We start from the raw sequence: 13,704 nt of genomic DNA, 5'->3' as shown, positions 1-13,704 counted from the left end.
CCATGGCTAAGAATGGAAGGTAGATACAGATGGGGAATTCCACCAGATGTGAGCCTTCTATTTTTTTCCATAAAGGTCAAATACAATAAAGAAAAGGCACTGGTATTATAAAAGTTTTATATATCTCCCTGGAACCATCATGGTTTTGGCTCCGAAGTTTAACATCAGAACAACACACTAACTGAGACCGCATGGACAGCAGCAGCCACAACAGGGAGATTGGCTTTTATATAAAGTTTATATGTATATATATATAATTTTTTCTTTTATATGTACATAGACACAAGGATATAAAATCAAGTGAGAAGGGCTCACCCATACTCAGGTAGGGGATGGGAGTGGCTTTAACCACCAGGGTTGAAACATCAGTAGAGGCACATAGGAAGTGGTGGAAAATAGCAGCCTCCCCTCCATCCTCACACCCTAGGCCAAAGGGAGGACTTGAGAAGAAGGACAAGTGTACAAAGGAAGATGGAAAGGTATCCTACCTTTTACTTAAACTCCTGAAAGCCCCTGAGGCTTCAATCCCAATTGCCTGGCAGGATAGATCACTACTGTGCCTCCCAATAAGATGCTGAGCCTACAGTAGTAGTTCTGGCTTCAAGCTATAATTAAGCTGAGGCCTGAGCCAGGTGTCATAATGTACATGTCCATATCCATGCTATCTGCCAGGGTCCTTAAAGCAAAAGTCCAGCACCTTCAAAGTGCACCCCGTAACTCCAATGTCCTCTATATTCAGAGATCCTGTGATAGTTCATAGGGTAAAAATATAGGAAGAGAGGTTAGGTCCTATAGTTAATACCCTATGGCCTTCCCAATGGAGGAAGAATCACTAAGAGGTAATGGGAAAGGGAAAGAAGGTGGTCTTGGGAAAAGATACACAAAGACAAAAGTGTTCAATGCAGGTGTAGATTGTTCTCTTCAACTGGGGGCTTTGCTCAGCAGAGTCCATTCCCAGTGGGGCATGGGCAGGAGCTCTTCTTGTTGTCTTAAGAGTGGCCCCAAGTTCCTCCAGAATCAATGTCCATGCCTCAGGATGGCTTGGTCCACAAATGGAAGACAGGGCAGTAGAAGGAGAAGAGAGTGGCAGGACCCAGACGGTACAGAGAGGTAGTGTGCTGTGCCACTGATTTACCTGTGACAAGGAAAAGAGGTAAATGAGAAGCCCAAAGAAAAGAGAATAACCAAACAATAAAATGAGCTAAGCCTTGAGACTCACATGGTTTGGGGGGTAAAGAGGCTGGAAAGCTGGAAGCACTGGGATGCAATTGCCTGGGAGGCAAGGTTCAAAGCCGGACTCAGAGCTAAAACAAAGACATGTAGAGTGATTTGAGTGAGCAAAAAGCATTCCTTTCTTCCAAGCACCACCCCTTCATTCCCTTTTCTAAGCCTATGTCTACCAGTCAGAGCTGCTGGGTTCAGGGCCCCCAAAGGAACTGCTCCATTCAGTTGTAAGGCAGCAGCTTGGGCAGCAGCAGCAGCAGCAGCAGCTGTGGTTGGCAGCTGGATTCCAGAGCCTAAAAGAACAAGAGGTGGGATTAAGTACCAATCCTTGATCTAAAATTCATCCCTGTGTTCTCCACCCAGCAGATATTCTACCTTCTGCCAGTTTGGCCACAAGCTGCAAACGTCCACCTGCTGATCCCAGATCCAGCTCCTGGTCCCCATCAGGAAAAGTGATGTCTGTGCCACCATCCAGCCGCTCAGTCACTTGGCCAACCCTCATAGGTCGACCAGCAAGTTCAAAACCATTCAACTGTTCCAGGGCCCGCCGGGCACACTCAGAGTCAGAGAACTACAAGAAACCCAGGCTGTGTCAGTCACCTCCTGGTCAGACATATTCTCAAAGCCCCACTTAACATTTCCTGGTCCCGCTATCACAGGAAAGTTACATATTCACTATAGTACAAAATTTTCTTTCCCAGGGAATGTAACCTAAGACCCCCACTGCCTCAAAATGATCATCTGAAAAAGACTGAGTGGCAACCACTTTTCAATATTCCAGCTCCATTAAGATATCTACCAATGCAAAAAGTATATCACCTGTAAGGAATCTAGCCTGACAGGCTGTTTTACAAATGGGCATATAAAATGGAAGTAAAATCTTCTCAGTTTTTCATTCATCCCTCAGGCTTAGTAAGTTTTAGTTCTCAATCAAGTACTAGGAATCCGGGACTCCAGAGCCCAGACTCTGGGACTCCAGAGCCCAAGCTTAGGAAGAAACACACTGTGGTATTGAGAGCAGACAGTATCCTCATCCCTACCTAGTGCTGGCAATTAAATGATGGGCAGACAATCTCTGCTCTTTAGTCCTTTTTTATCAGCTGCACCCGCAGTACCCAGTTTGAAGATTCCCGGTTGGCTGTTGGTATGTCAAGGCTGTTGACCAAAAGGCAGCAACAGAAGCCTTTCCATGTGTGAGTCACACAGAATTAGAAATGGTTACTTGCCACTAAGGAATCATCAACACCACAGCTGGCTTTGTTTACTCTGGTAATCCTTGCTGTAGGGCCTGGCATGTGGTACTGACAGTTCCTAGGTGGTAGTGTAGGTGGCTTGCTTTTACTGGATACTTCTAAGGTGAGCAATTCCCACGACAGAACACAACCTACTGCTCTCTGCCCTGTAAGCAACTGTGAGGGCATACACTGTCTGGATTAAGCCCAGAAAATATCAGTTTCTATCCAATTTTGTGGCTGGCAGCCAGTTCTCAAACTGGAGTCACAAGGGGCTAGAAGAACCAGTTATAGGAAGTAGAAACAATTTTGTTGGGAGAGTCAGGAAAAGGCTGCCCATTACTAGGGTAGCCTCACTATTCTTCCTATGGTGTTGTTCCTATAGTGGTGTTGTTCTCAATGGAGAAACTGCTTCAAATGAGGTAGTGCCAGGGGGAAGTATTAACTTCCTATTCCCATCCTTATCATGAGAATGCACTGATTCTATAAATCTTTTAACACCCATGCCTAACCTCCCTCATGCCCCCAACCTTTTAGCTGCAGCCTGGAAACATTACTATTACCCAAAGAGCAAGATGCGGCACCAGGGAAGCTGGCTGAAATTTCTGGACACCCCCATACCAAGGCCACTGACACAGTGTAGGAGCAAAGCCAAGATCTCAAGCAATTCACTCATCTCAAGGGGCAGAAGGCTAGTCCAAGCTTCAGGCACCAGGATTTATGGGTCACTTAGTTCCTAAAGGAGGAGGATGAAGCTAAGCTGCAAAATCAGACAAGTGGAAAAACCCAAAGAAAAATTTAAAAACTAGAAGACAAGAGACTCACCGTAATAAAACCGTAACCTTTAGAACGGCCTGTATCTGAGTCTTTCATCAGGATAATATTGTCAATCTGCAGAGGAACAGGAAGGAATTATTTTTTTTTTTTTTTTTTTTTTTTTTAAAGAGAGAGTGAGAGAGAGAGGGGGACAGAGAGAGAGAGAGAGAGAGAGAGAGAGAGAGAGAGAGAGAGAGAGAATTAACATTTATTTATTTTTTCTTAGTTCTTGGCGGACACAACATCTTTGTTGGTATGTGGTGCTACTGAGGATCGAACCCAGGCCGCACGCATGCTAGGCGAGCGCGCTACCGCTTGAGCCACATCCCCAGCCCGGAATTATTAATTCTATTTTCAGTAGCCCACAATCTTTCATCTCTCTTACCCAATTTATTCTAAATACCTCTCTCTACCTCCAGATAACAAATTATATCTTCCCAAATCACCTCCTTTTTTTTTAGTCGTCAATAAACCTTTATTTTATTTATAAGCAATGCTGAGATCAAACCCAGTGCCTTACATATGCTAGACAAGTGCTCTCCCACTGAGCTACAACCCCAGCCCCCCAAACCTTCTTTTAAAAAGAGACAAAGGCAGGGTGTGATGGTGTGCACCTGTAATCCCAGTGACTTGGGAGGCTGAGGCAGGAGGATTGTGAGTTCAAGGGCAGCCTCAGCAACTTAGTCCCTCAGTCACTTAGCAAGAACCTATCTCAAAAAACTTAAAAAGGGTTGAGGGGCTGAGGCTGTGGCTCAGTGGTAGAGCATTTGCCTAGCATGTGTGAGGCACTGGGTTTGATTCTCAGCACCACATATAAATAAATGAATAAAATAAAGGTCCACCAATACCTAAAAAATAAATAAATAAATAGGGTTGAGAATACAGACCAGCAGTAAAGTGCCCCTGGGTTCAAACCCCAGTATCAAAAAGACAAAGGCCATCTTTTTCAAAAACACTTAACTAATCTTACTTAATCTGGATCCTCTTATTTGATTTTATTGTGCCTGACTTGGTTTTCTACTGATCACCATGATTAGAGATGGAACCTAACTTTCATGCCATGGACCATTTGCCAAGGACATATGCAATGAGTTAATCATAATTAGAAGAACAGTACACACACCTACTCCACATTTTTCTCCTTCTTTCTTTTTTTTTGGTTGTAGATGGACACAATATCTTTATTTCATTTATTTATTTTATTTTTATGTAGTGCCAAGGATCGAACCCAGGGCCTCGCACATGGGAAGCGAGCACTCTACCACTGAGCCAAAACTCCAGCCCCATCCACATTTTTCAATCCCCTTCACAAGTTTTCCTTTCTACTCACCTTGCCAAAAGGCTCAAAGATGCCCCGGAGCATGTCCTCAGTGATATTGAAGTGCAGGGAGCCCACATAGAGGCGCATTGGTCCACCAGTACCCTTCTGCAGATTGTTGGCCATGGCTGCCAATCGGTTTTTCTCAGCCTAAAAAAGCAGAAATACATGATGGGTTATGTTCCACTTTCCTACCCACCTTTTATTATGTCACCTTCTTAACCTGCTCACCTGTGAGGCCTGTACAATGATAGGTACTCCCAGAAGTCGTTGCCCAGTCAGCCCAATGGCCAGTGGCACAGACTGCATTTCACAGAATTCCACATACGCAATGCCTTTAGAACGACGTGAGTTCCGATCTGAGATGATACGCACATCACGAACCTATCCCAGGACACAAAGAAAATCCTGTTGAGAATGAAAGTAGATAGATAGAAGATAAATTACTCAGAGGAACACTGAGTTGGGAAGGTTACCTTGCCAACAGCAGAAAAAAAGTCCTCCAGGTCTCGAGGCCGGATACGGGCAGCTAATTGCATACAGAAAACTGTGCGGGCATCACGCTCCTCAGGGCTCAGATTATCAATTGGCTGCCTAAAACATAAAACATGTTTAGACTGCTCCTCTCAATCCTTGGTTACTATTCTCCAGTTAACCCTCAAGTAAAACACATTCCTATAGTTTGGCTCTACCAACATTTTATTCATATTTCACAATCCCTAAAAGTGCTCATTATTAACCTACCTGACCGGGCTCTTCTCTTTGAAATGAGGGCTCTTACTGTGTCCATACCTACGTCTAGAAACAGAGAAAAACAAAATTAAAACTTTATTCAATGCTGGGTCTTTCATTATGAGAAAACCAGATTCCAGCACCTCATCTCATATATGAACTATTAAGATAGGCTGAGCATACCTAATCTGAAAATTGAAGATTGCAGTCAAAACATAGGCATACTAAAATGCATTAAAGTTACCACCAATCCCATAGTATCTCATTATGTATATGTAAATATTACAAAATTGAAAACAATCCAGGATCCAAAATACTGATGGTATCAAGCATTTCACCTAGGTGTACTCAACCTGTACCATCCCTCCAGTAACTGTGCAACCTGCCTATCATAGTGGGTGATAAGCACCCTCAGGCAGGATCCACAGTGCACTTGTGTAGCCAGAGTAAGACAGAAGGGTGACATTGTTTAGAAATGGTGATACCCAGTGGGAAGTGGAGGACTCCTATAGCGCACACGATCTTCACGTCGCCGGTCTCTACTTCGCGACTCACTATTATGTCGCCGATCCCAGCTACGGCTGCGGCTGCGGTGATGACGCTGCCGATCTCGACTTCGACTACGACTGTTTCTCCGTCTATGCCGGTCTCGGCTACGACTACAGATAAAAATAACCTCTTCTGAACTTTAACCTATAGCCTTCCATGCTATCTTCCCATTTTAACAATTCCCCAAATCTGGGCTGGGGTTGTGGTTCAGTGGCAGAGCACTTGCCTAGCATCTGTGAGGCACTGGGTTTGATTCTCAGCACCACATATAAGTAAATGAATAAGGTCCATCAACATGTTTAAAAAAAAAAAAAAAAAAAAAAACACCAATTCCCCAAACCCAACAGTTCCCAAAATTACAGACCTGCACTTTCTATCCCTGCTTCTACTATGACTCCGACTCCTCTTCTTCCTGTGAAAGAGCAGAAATTCTTACTACTGAGAAAGTTTTATTATCTTTCCCAAGGAAAAAGAATGAGAGTAAGGACAGAGTGAAACAGAAAGCACCAAAAGACCAAAGCCCAGAAAATGATCTGGCAGTAGTTCACAGTAACTGCACAACACCAACTTACACAGAGCCCTGAATGCTGTCAGTCATCTGAAGTGGCCAATTTCCCCCCAAAGCCAAGCAAAAGCTGGTGTTTCCAAATCAGGGGTCCTCTTGCTATTTTATTCAAATGAAATATATCGATGCTAGGACTGATCCACAAATCTACACTGTAAAGTGAAGACTAGAAGATCATTAAACCAACTCACCAATGTTCCCATGACCCAGTGGAGCCATTACTAAATGTCAGCAGTCTTAAGAGCCACCGCCTCCCTATTCTGGCTGTTTCTCCAATGGATGCCGTTGTTTCCCTTCCCCAAGTTGCCAACCCGTTTCTTCACCCCACACTCACTTGCTTGTCTCCCCAGTGGTGGTGCTCACACTGGTACCACTGCCACTGTTGCCGGTGTTGCTGGTGGTATTGCTAGGACTGTCCTTTTTAACCTCTTTCCTTTGCTGCTCATCCTGAGGAGTTCGCCAGGAAAATATCACAAGGTACAAGGTGGCAGACACACAGATTCCATTGGGCAAAAAGAACAAAGGTGGACAAGGAAGAAATCAAAAGCTCTCAATTATCTAGCCAGTTTTGGAGCACCTGGATCTCCTAACAAGGGGAATAATAGAGGAAGCGAGGAAACTACCAAAAAGGAAGAGATCAGAATGACAGGCTTTGATGTCAAATGTCAGCTACCTAACATCTGTTTCACTGACATTATGTCCCAGGAGAGTGAGAAACTGGCGCTGGTCTGAGGTTCACTGACTTTCTACTGTCACTGAGAGTTACCAGCAAAGCACATGATACCACCACCACATTATGTGCCCACCCCTGGCTTTCAGGGTCCTCTCTAAAAGAATGGTCCTTGAGTACAGGTCCCCAGCAAAGATTACGAAAGACTATGCCTTTTAAGAATAGTCACTGAGCATAATAAACAAGCAGGGAAAGAAGATTCACAAAATGTTTCAACTGATGATCCACAACTGCTCTTTCTTATTAACCCAATTCCAGGAGTGAGGTGGGGAATATTACCTCCTCTTTTTTATAGGGAGCTTCCAGCATGGCCTCAATCACTATATCAAAGTCATCAGATGCCATCGTGTCAGATCTGAGGAGAAGATATTAAAACATAAAAATCTGATTTATATTTTTCCTTCCCTTCTAGCACCACATTCCTTTCCCTCCAAGAAACAGACTTCAGGCATACAGTTTTTTTTTTTTTCTTAAAAATTTAAAAGGATCTTACCAGCTATTGTTTATTCTACATTTATTTTTACATCCTACCGATCTATACTAGTTATGCTTTGTGGCTTAGAAACAGTCAAGGGTCTACCACTATGTTAAGGAAAATAAGTCAAATTCAGAAGGCTAAAGGTCATATATTTTCTCTCATACTGGGGAAAAAGGAAAAGAAAGGTAGGGGCAGATCTCTTGAAAATCAAAAGGAGATCTGTAGAGGAAAGGGACCGATGTTTGTATGAACACGTAACAAATCCTACCAGTATGTACCACTAAATATAGGGGAAAAAGAAATGGTCATGGGTCTAGAAGGAAACTGACTACCCAGGTAGAGACAAAATACAATATAACTCTTATTCTGTGAAGAGAAAACACTGTCAAATGTTTGTTTCATTTTGGAGGTACTGGGGACTGAACCCCAGGGTATTCTACTACTGAGCTATATCCCAAGTCCTATTTTATTTTATTTAAGACAGGGTCTCACTAAATTGTCCAATCTAGCACTGAACTTATTATCCTTCTGCCTCAGCATCCCAAGCAGCTGGGATTCCAGGCATGTACCACCGCACCTAGCTGAAAATATTGGTACTCAAACTTACTATTCACTTTACAAGGGACATTAGGCTTCCATTTTACTGTTCAAAATTCCCACCTGGCTAACTGGCTTAAATTTATAATGTAAAAAGACACTAATAGGGGCTGTGGCTGTGGCTCAGTGGCAGAGCACTTGCCTAGCACGTGTGAGGCACTGGGTTCAATCCTTAGCACCACATAAAAATAAAGGCATGCTATCCATCTACAACTATAAAAAGTTTTTTAAAAGATACTAATAAACTTAAATCATAAAAATAGGCACACATTTCCAATAAAAAAGTAAAGGCGTAAGACCAAAAATCAGAAGCAAAACCAGAATGATGCAAATTTGCCTTAAGCTCTTCCGCACATGACCCAAACATCAATAATTAGGGCCTCATCACTAAGCATTTTCAGTGCAACATAAACGAGAGTTTAGGCAATTCAGAAATATATTATGATTAAGTCAAGCACAATAGCCCACATCTATAACGTCAGTGACTAGGGAGGCTGAGGCAGAAGGATCGGCAAGTTCAAGGCAAACCTCAGCAACTCAGGCCCTAAACAATACTTTGGCTCAAAATAAAAAATTAAAAAATAGATGAGGATATAGCTCAGTGGTAAAGCATCATTGGGTCCAATCCTTAGTACCCACCCCAAAATACATATATGTGTAAACGTGTGTGTGTGTATTTTTCTTTTCTTTTTTTTTTTTTTTTTTTTAGTTAAAATCGGCTTAACCAATTCCACTTTGAAGCCTTTCTGTCTGGAAGACATGGAAAAAGTGCTCACATCCCTCAAGCTTTCACATCTAGCATCTGTCTTCACTCTGGTTGTTTATCAGAGGTCTTTCAAATCAGAAAAGCAAAGATACCAAACAACATTAATATTAAAAATTATTGCTTTGGAATTATTGGATGAATCTACATGGATGAATCTCAAAATAATGATACTGAGTAAAAGAAATCAGACCAAAACACTGAATAATTCCATTTATATAAAATTCTAGAAAATTCAGACAAATCTGAAAGCAGATCAGTGGTTGAATAGGTATAGGAGCAGGCGAAGAAGGGCTGGGAGGAAAAGATTTTAAGAGGGCATAAGAAAACGTTTGGGAGTAATGTTTTATGGGTGTTTACACATAATAAGACCCAACCAACTACACATTAATGTCTATACTTTTACTGTATACTAATTGCTTATACATCAATGATAATGTAAAAAGAAAACTAACCTGAGGAATTTCTATCAAAATCACTTTCCATATCCACAAAAGCTTTCTCTTCCTTAAAGCAGGTAATGTACAATCCAACAGTGCTATTTTGATTGCCCTCAAAGCCCATACCCTATATTGATGCTTTAGTATGTGTAATGATTATACCTACCTACTTCATATGAATTGTGATTTCTAGGCACTGTTTTAAGTGTATTATAGAGATAAGAATCTTAGAAGAAGATGAAAGAGGATGAAAATCAAACCAAAATCAAATAGGTGTCTAAAACCCAGTGAATTAAACTCTCATAACAGCATCTAATATTTATTTAGCAATCAAAGGTAATATATGCTGCAGATAATATCTGACCCATTCACAGATTTTTTTTTAAATGAGATTTTTTTTCAACTGTATAAAGTCAAATAGCTCAAATAAAGGGGTTACTTCTTGATTACAGAGGTCTTCTGATTCCAAATCTAACAATTATATCAGGTTACCTCTTTCGTTTGGTTTAAACTTAAAAGAAATAAAAAACAAAACAACATACTAAAATATTTAGTTTTAAATATAGATCACTGAACATAAATGTTCTGATAGGTTTATCAAAACAGTCCATTTGTCACACCTTCACAGCTTCTATATCTGTGGCTATACAGTATATGTTTCAAAATATCACAAACCACACTAATGACAACATGTATTATCTGGCCCATTGTGGAAAAATGGGTCTAAAAATAAATTTTCAACCTTAAAATCATTTTTGAGTTACTTTGCCTGCCAAATCTACAAATTTTTTTAATATTTATTTTTAATTGTAGTTGGATACAATACCTTTATTTTACTTATTTATTTTTATTTGGTGCTGAGGATCAAACCCAGGGCCCCCCATGTGCTACGCGAGCACTATATCACTGAGCCACAACCCTAGCCCCAAATCTACACAAATTTTCTAAGTGTTAAAAACTCTTCTTGGGCTGGGGATCTGGCTCAACTGGTAGCGCGCTTGCCTGGAGTGCGTGCGGCCCAGGTTCGATCCTCAGCACCACATACCAACAAAGATGTTGTGTCTGCCAAGAACTAAAAAATAAATATTAAAAATAAAATTCTCTCCTCTCTCTCTCTCAAAAAAAAAAAAAAAAAACCAAAACTCTTTACAATCGCTTTTTCCTCTCTAAATTAAATGCTTCTAATTTCAAGAACTGCTATCATTGAGTGGAATCAGAGAGCACAGGTAACAAAACATATACAAAAACTTTCAGTTAGGGGGCTGGATGTAATACAATGTGCTTAGAATTTTAGCATGCTGGAGGCCCTGGTTCAATCCCCAGCACCAAAAGAAAAACAAAAACAACAAAAACCCCAGAAACTTTCACCAAAGTTGATAATCCTCTCCAAATGAACTCTATGTATGAAATTTTCACCCTGAAACACATCTAAATACGGACATATTGTCATGTGCCATGTAATGTTGTTTCTGTCAATGGACCATATATAAGACATGGACCATAAGATTATGCTGTTTAATAACAGTAGGGGCTGGGGTTGTGGCTTAGTGGTAGAGTACTTGCCTAGCATGTGTGGGGTACTCGGTTCAATTCTCAGTACCACATAAAATAAAGGTCCCTTGACAACTAAAAATTTTTTTTTTTTTAAAGAGAGAGTGAGAGAGGAGAGAGAGAGAATTTTTTATTTATTTATTTATTTATTTATTTTTATTTTTTAGTTCTCGACAGACACAACATCTTTGTTGGTATGTGGTGCTGAGGATTGAACCCGGGCCGCATGCATGCCAGGCGAGCGCGCTACCGCTTGAGCCACATCCCCAGCCCACTAAAAATATTCTTTTAAAAAATAACATAGTAGGGCTGGGGATGTGGCTCAAGCGGTAGCACGCTCGCCTGGCATGCGTGCGACCCGGGTTCAATCCTCAGCACCACATACCAACAAAGATGTTGTGTCTGCCAAGAACTAAAAAATAAATATTAAAAATTCTCTCTCTCTCTCTCACTCTCTCTTTAAAAAAAAAAAAATAACATAGTAGCCCTCCTAGTTTGTGAAACTACACTCTGATATTTTAAATGGGAGGAAATTGCCTAATAACACATTTCTCAGAACATACTCCATTGTTAGGCAATGTATGACTGTAGAACACGTTAATGTGAAACTGGCAGTCTCTCTGGGTTGTGTCTTTTTAGATGTCCTAAAAGCAACAAGGTGCCAAATATACATTTTTAGATTGGTATTTTTCGAATTCTATATCCCAGTTTATGGGTCAAGGTGCACTCAATCCCATCCATATATACACACCAGTGTATGCTTCCATCTCTGATCAAAAAACTACATCAGAAGCCTACAACCACTGCTGTGCTTGAACTTTGCAAACACCACTGTTGAAGGGGCAGAGAAGAACCACTATTCAGGAAAAATACACCAAATCCTGGAGTCACTGGACTGATGGAAGCACCATTTCCTGGATTAAATCACTGAGGCGGCATAAACAACTCCAAAACGAAAGGCAGATTAATTAATACCAAGAATTAGAAAGACAAAAAGGACTACCCTCCCCATGTTGTGCAACGATCCAAAATTGCTCTTTTAAAAATGGCCCTATAGGGCTGGGGCTGGGTTCAGCGGTAGAGCGCTTGCCTGGCATGTGCGAGGCCCTGGGTTCGAGCCTCAACACCACAAAAAAAAACAAAGGTATTGTGTCCAACTACAACTAAAAAATTTTTAAAAATAAAAAATGGTCCTGTAAGGGCTGGGGTTGTAGCTCAGTGGTAGAGCACTTGCCTAGCATGTGTGAAGCGCTGGGTTCCATCCTCAGCACCACATAAAAATAAATAAAAAATAATAAAGGTATTGTGTCCATCTGCAACAAAAAATAAAATAAAATAAAATGGTCCTATAAGTAACTTGTACCATCGTTGCAAACGCCAGCGTCCCAGTGCTCCAACCTCATGAAGCCTCACCATAAGCCTAGGGAATGTGTGTAGTCGAAAGTTAAAAGCTCACAGAGGCCAACACATTAAACATAAATTTTCAAGGAACTGGGAATTGAGAAAGAAATCTCAATCCCCTTATCTCTCTGAGTGGTGGCACCAGGCACCAACGGTAGAAAGATTATATGGGTCTTCTCAGACTACGGAGGGTCAAAGCTCCCTCCCCAGAATGAGCGACCTTAAGTGCCACGGCAGCGAGGTCCGGAAAAGCGACGTCACTGGCATCCTTCAAGCCGCATCTTTACCGGTATAAGTTATAACCATGAGGTGCCGATATCTAAAGTCACGCCAGTGGGCTACATTTAGATAGTGAACGTTTCCAGAACAAAATAAACAAAAAGTTGAGTTTTCTGTTTTTGTTTTTTTTTAATTTTAAGTTTGCCTGATTTGCTCATGACGCCATTTTCTGCCTGTGACGTCAGGGGGAGGCGCCACACAGCAACGTCACACATAGGTGACGTAGCGGCGCGGGACACAGTTTCGGGGTTTCTCACCAGTTCCGGGTCCCCGCAGGGGGGTCCCGGTTCTCTCCGTTCCTTTAGGTGTGTGTGGGGCGCGAAGCTCAGCTATATCCTACGGTCTCAGCTAAAAAAGCAGCACAGCAGTCAGACCTGCTCCTCTTCCCGCAAAATGGCGGCACCTCAGCTATCTTCCAGAACCTTCCGCAATCTGCGCATGCGCCGGAAAGAGGCGCTGGACCTCTCTCTCTGGTTTCGCGGCAACAGTCCAAAGTGAAGGTTTTCATTGGCTAAAACTCTTAAGTACGGGTGGAGCGAAACGTAAATGTCTCTTAGCAACCATCAAGTTACCACTGATTGGCCAGCTTCTGAGAGACTCAAGGAAAGTGAAATCCCCTTTGGTAGTTGCCTTCACTCTCTCATTGGCTAAGTGACTTGCGGAAGGTGGGGAAACAGGTCCAGAACAAGAGGGAAGGGCCCACCTGTCCCATTCTGGGTACTAGCACAGACTGGGCCAAAGCGGCGGGCGGAGCCAACGAGGAGGGACGGAGGGTGGAAGGATGTCCTTGGCAGTCTCTACTGATTTGCCGGTGTGCGAGTGTCTGTCCTCCCAGAGACTGTTTTGTGGAGAGTAATTGTGCTGTTTTCTCATGGGGGATGTGGGCCTGCACACCCCCTTTTTACCCAACACCTTCTGACTCGGGTACTTGGGACCTGTGAAACGTAGTCGTGCGAGATTTGTCTGCCATGTTCTGCATAGTCCCACACATTCAATTCAAATCATTGCTGCCCCCCCACACACACACAC

The 13,704-nt window shown here is 42.1% G+C and overlaps 1 protein-coding gene across 4 annotated transcripts; it reads right to left on the bottom strand.

Annotated features, from left to right (window-relative positions):
• Nucleotides 1–219: 219 nt before the first annotated feature.
• Rbm23 (RNA binding motif protein 23) lies at nt 220–13,128 on the bottom strand. Of its 4 annotated transcripts, XM_013364518.4 has the most exons (14): nt 12,933–13,127; nt 7,446–7,521; nt 6,771–6,883; nt 6,236–6,283; nt 5,808–5,981; nt 5,335–5,388; nt 5,067–5,184; nt 4,822–4,974; nt 4,603–4,740; nt 3,282–3,347; nt 1,600–1,795; nt 1,401–1,517; nt 1,220–1,304; nt 220–1,135 (listed from the first exon to the last, which is right to left on the bottom strand). In XM_013364518.4, exons 2-14 carry the CDS (start codon nt 7,509–7,511, stop codon nt 1,132–1,134), a joined length of 1,332 nt encoding a protein of 443 aa, XP_013219972.1. In that variant the 5' UTR covers nt 7,512–7,521; nt 12,933–13,127; the 3' UTR covers nt 220–1,131. The 4 variants fall into 4 exon arrangements, with proteins under 4 accessions (XP_013219972.1, XP_013219976.1, XP_021591269.1 ...); XM_013364522.4 differs by lacking the exon at nt 5,808–5,981 and having other exon boundaries at nt 12,933–13,128; XM_021735594.3 differs by lacking the exons at nt 7,446–7,521; nt 12,933–13,127 and adding an exon at nt 6,444–6,588 and having other exon boundaries at nt 6,771–7,439.
• Between the last annotated feature and the right edge of the window lie 576 nt (nt 13,129–13,704).

Source organism: Ictidomys tridecemlineatus, chromosome 5 (genome assembly GCF_052094955.1).
Source record: "Ictidomys tridecemlineatus isolate mIctTri1 chromosome 5, mIctTri1.hap1, whole genome shotgun sequence".
NCBI classification, from domain to species: Eukaryota; Metazoa; Chordata; class Mammalia; order Rodentia; family Sciuridae; genus Ictidomys; species Ictidomys tridecemlineatus.
This window is presented reverse-complemented; position numbering and strand designations above follow the sequence as displayed.

What these genes read in the sequence shown, in the direction of transcription:
- Rbm23 (XM_005338785.4), bottom strand. Translation starts at nt 7,511, where the DNA reads ATGGCATCTGATGACTTTGATATAGTGATTGAGGCCATGCTGGAAGCT. An exon ending in TCTTTGAGCCTTTTGGCAAG is followed by an intron (nt 3,348 to 4,602) that starts GTGAGTAGAAAG and finishes GTTCCTCTGCAG; the next exon opens with ATTGACAATATTATCCTGAT. An exon ending in TGTGGCCAAACTGGCAGAAG is followed by an intron (nt 1,518 to 1,599) that starts GTAGAATATCTG and finishes TTGTTCTTTTAG; the next exon opens with GCTCTGGAATCCAGCTGCCA.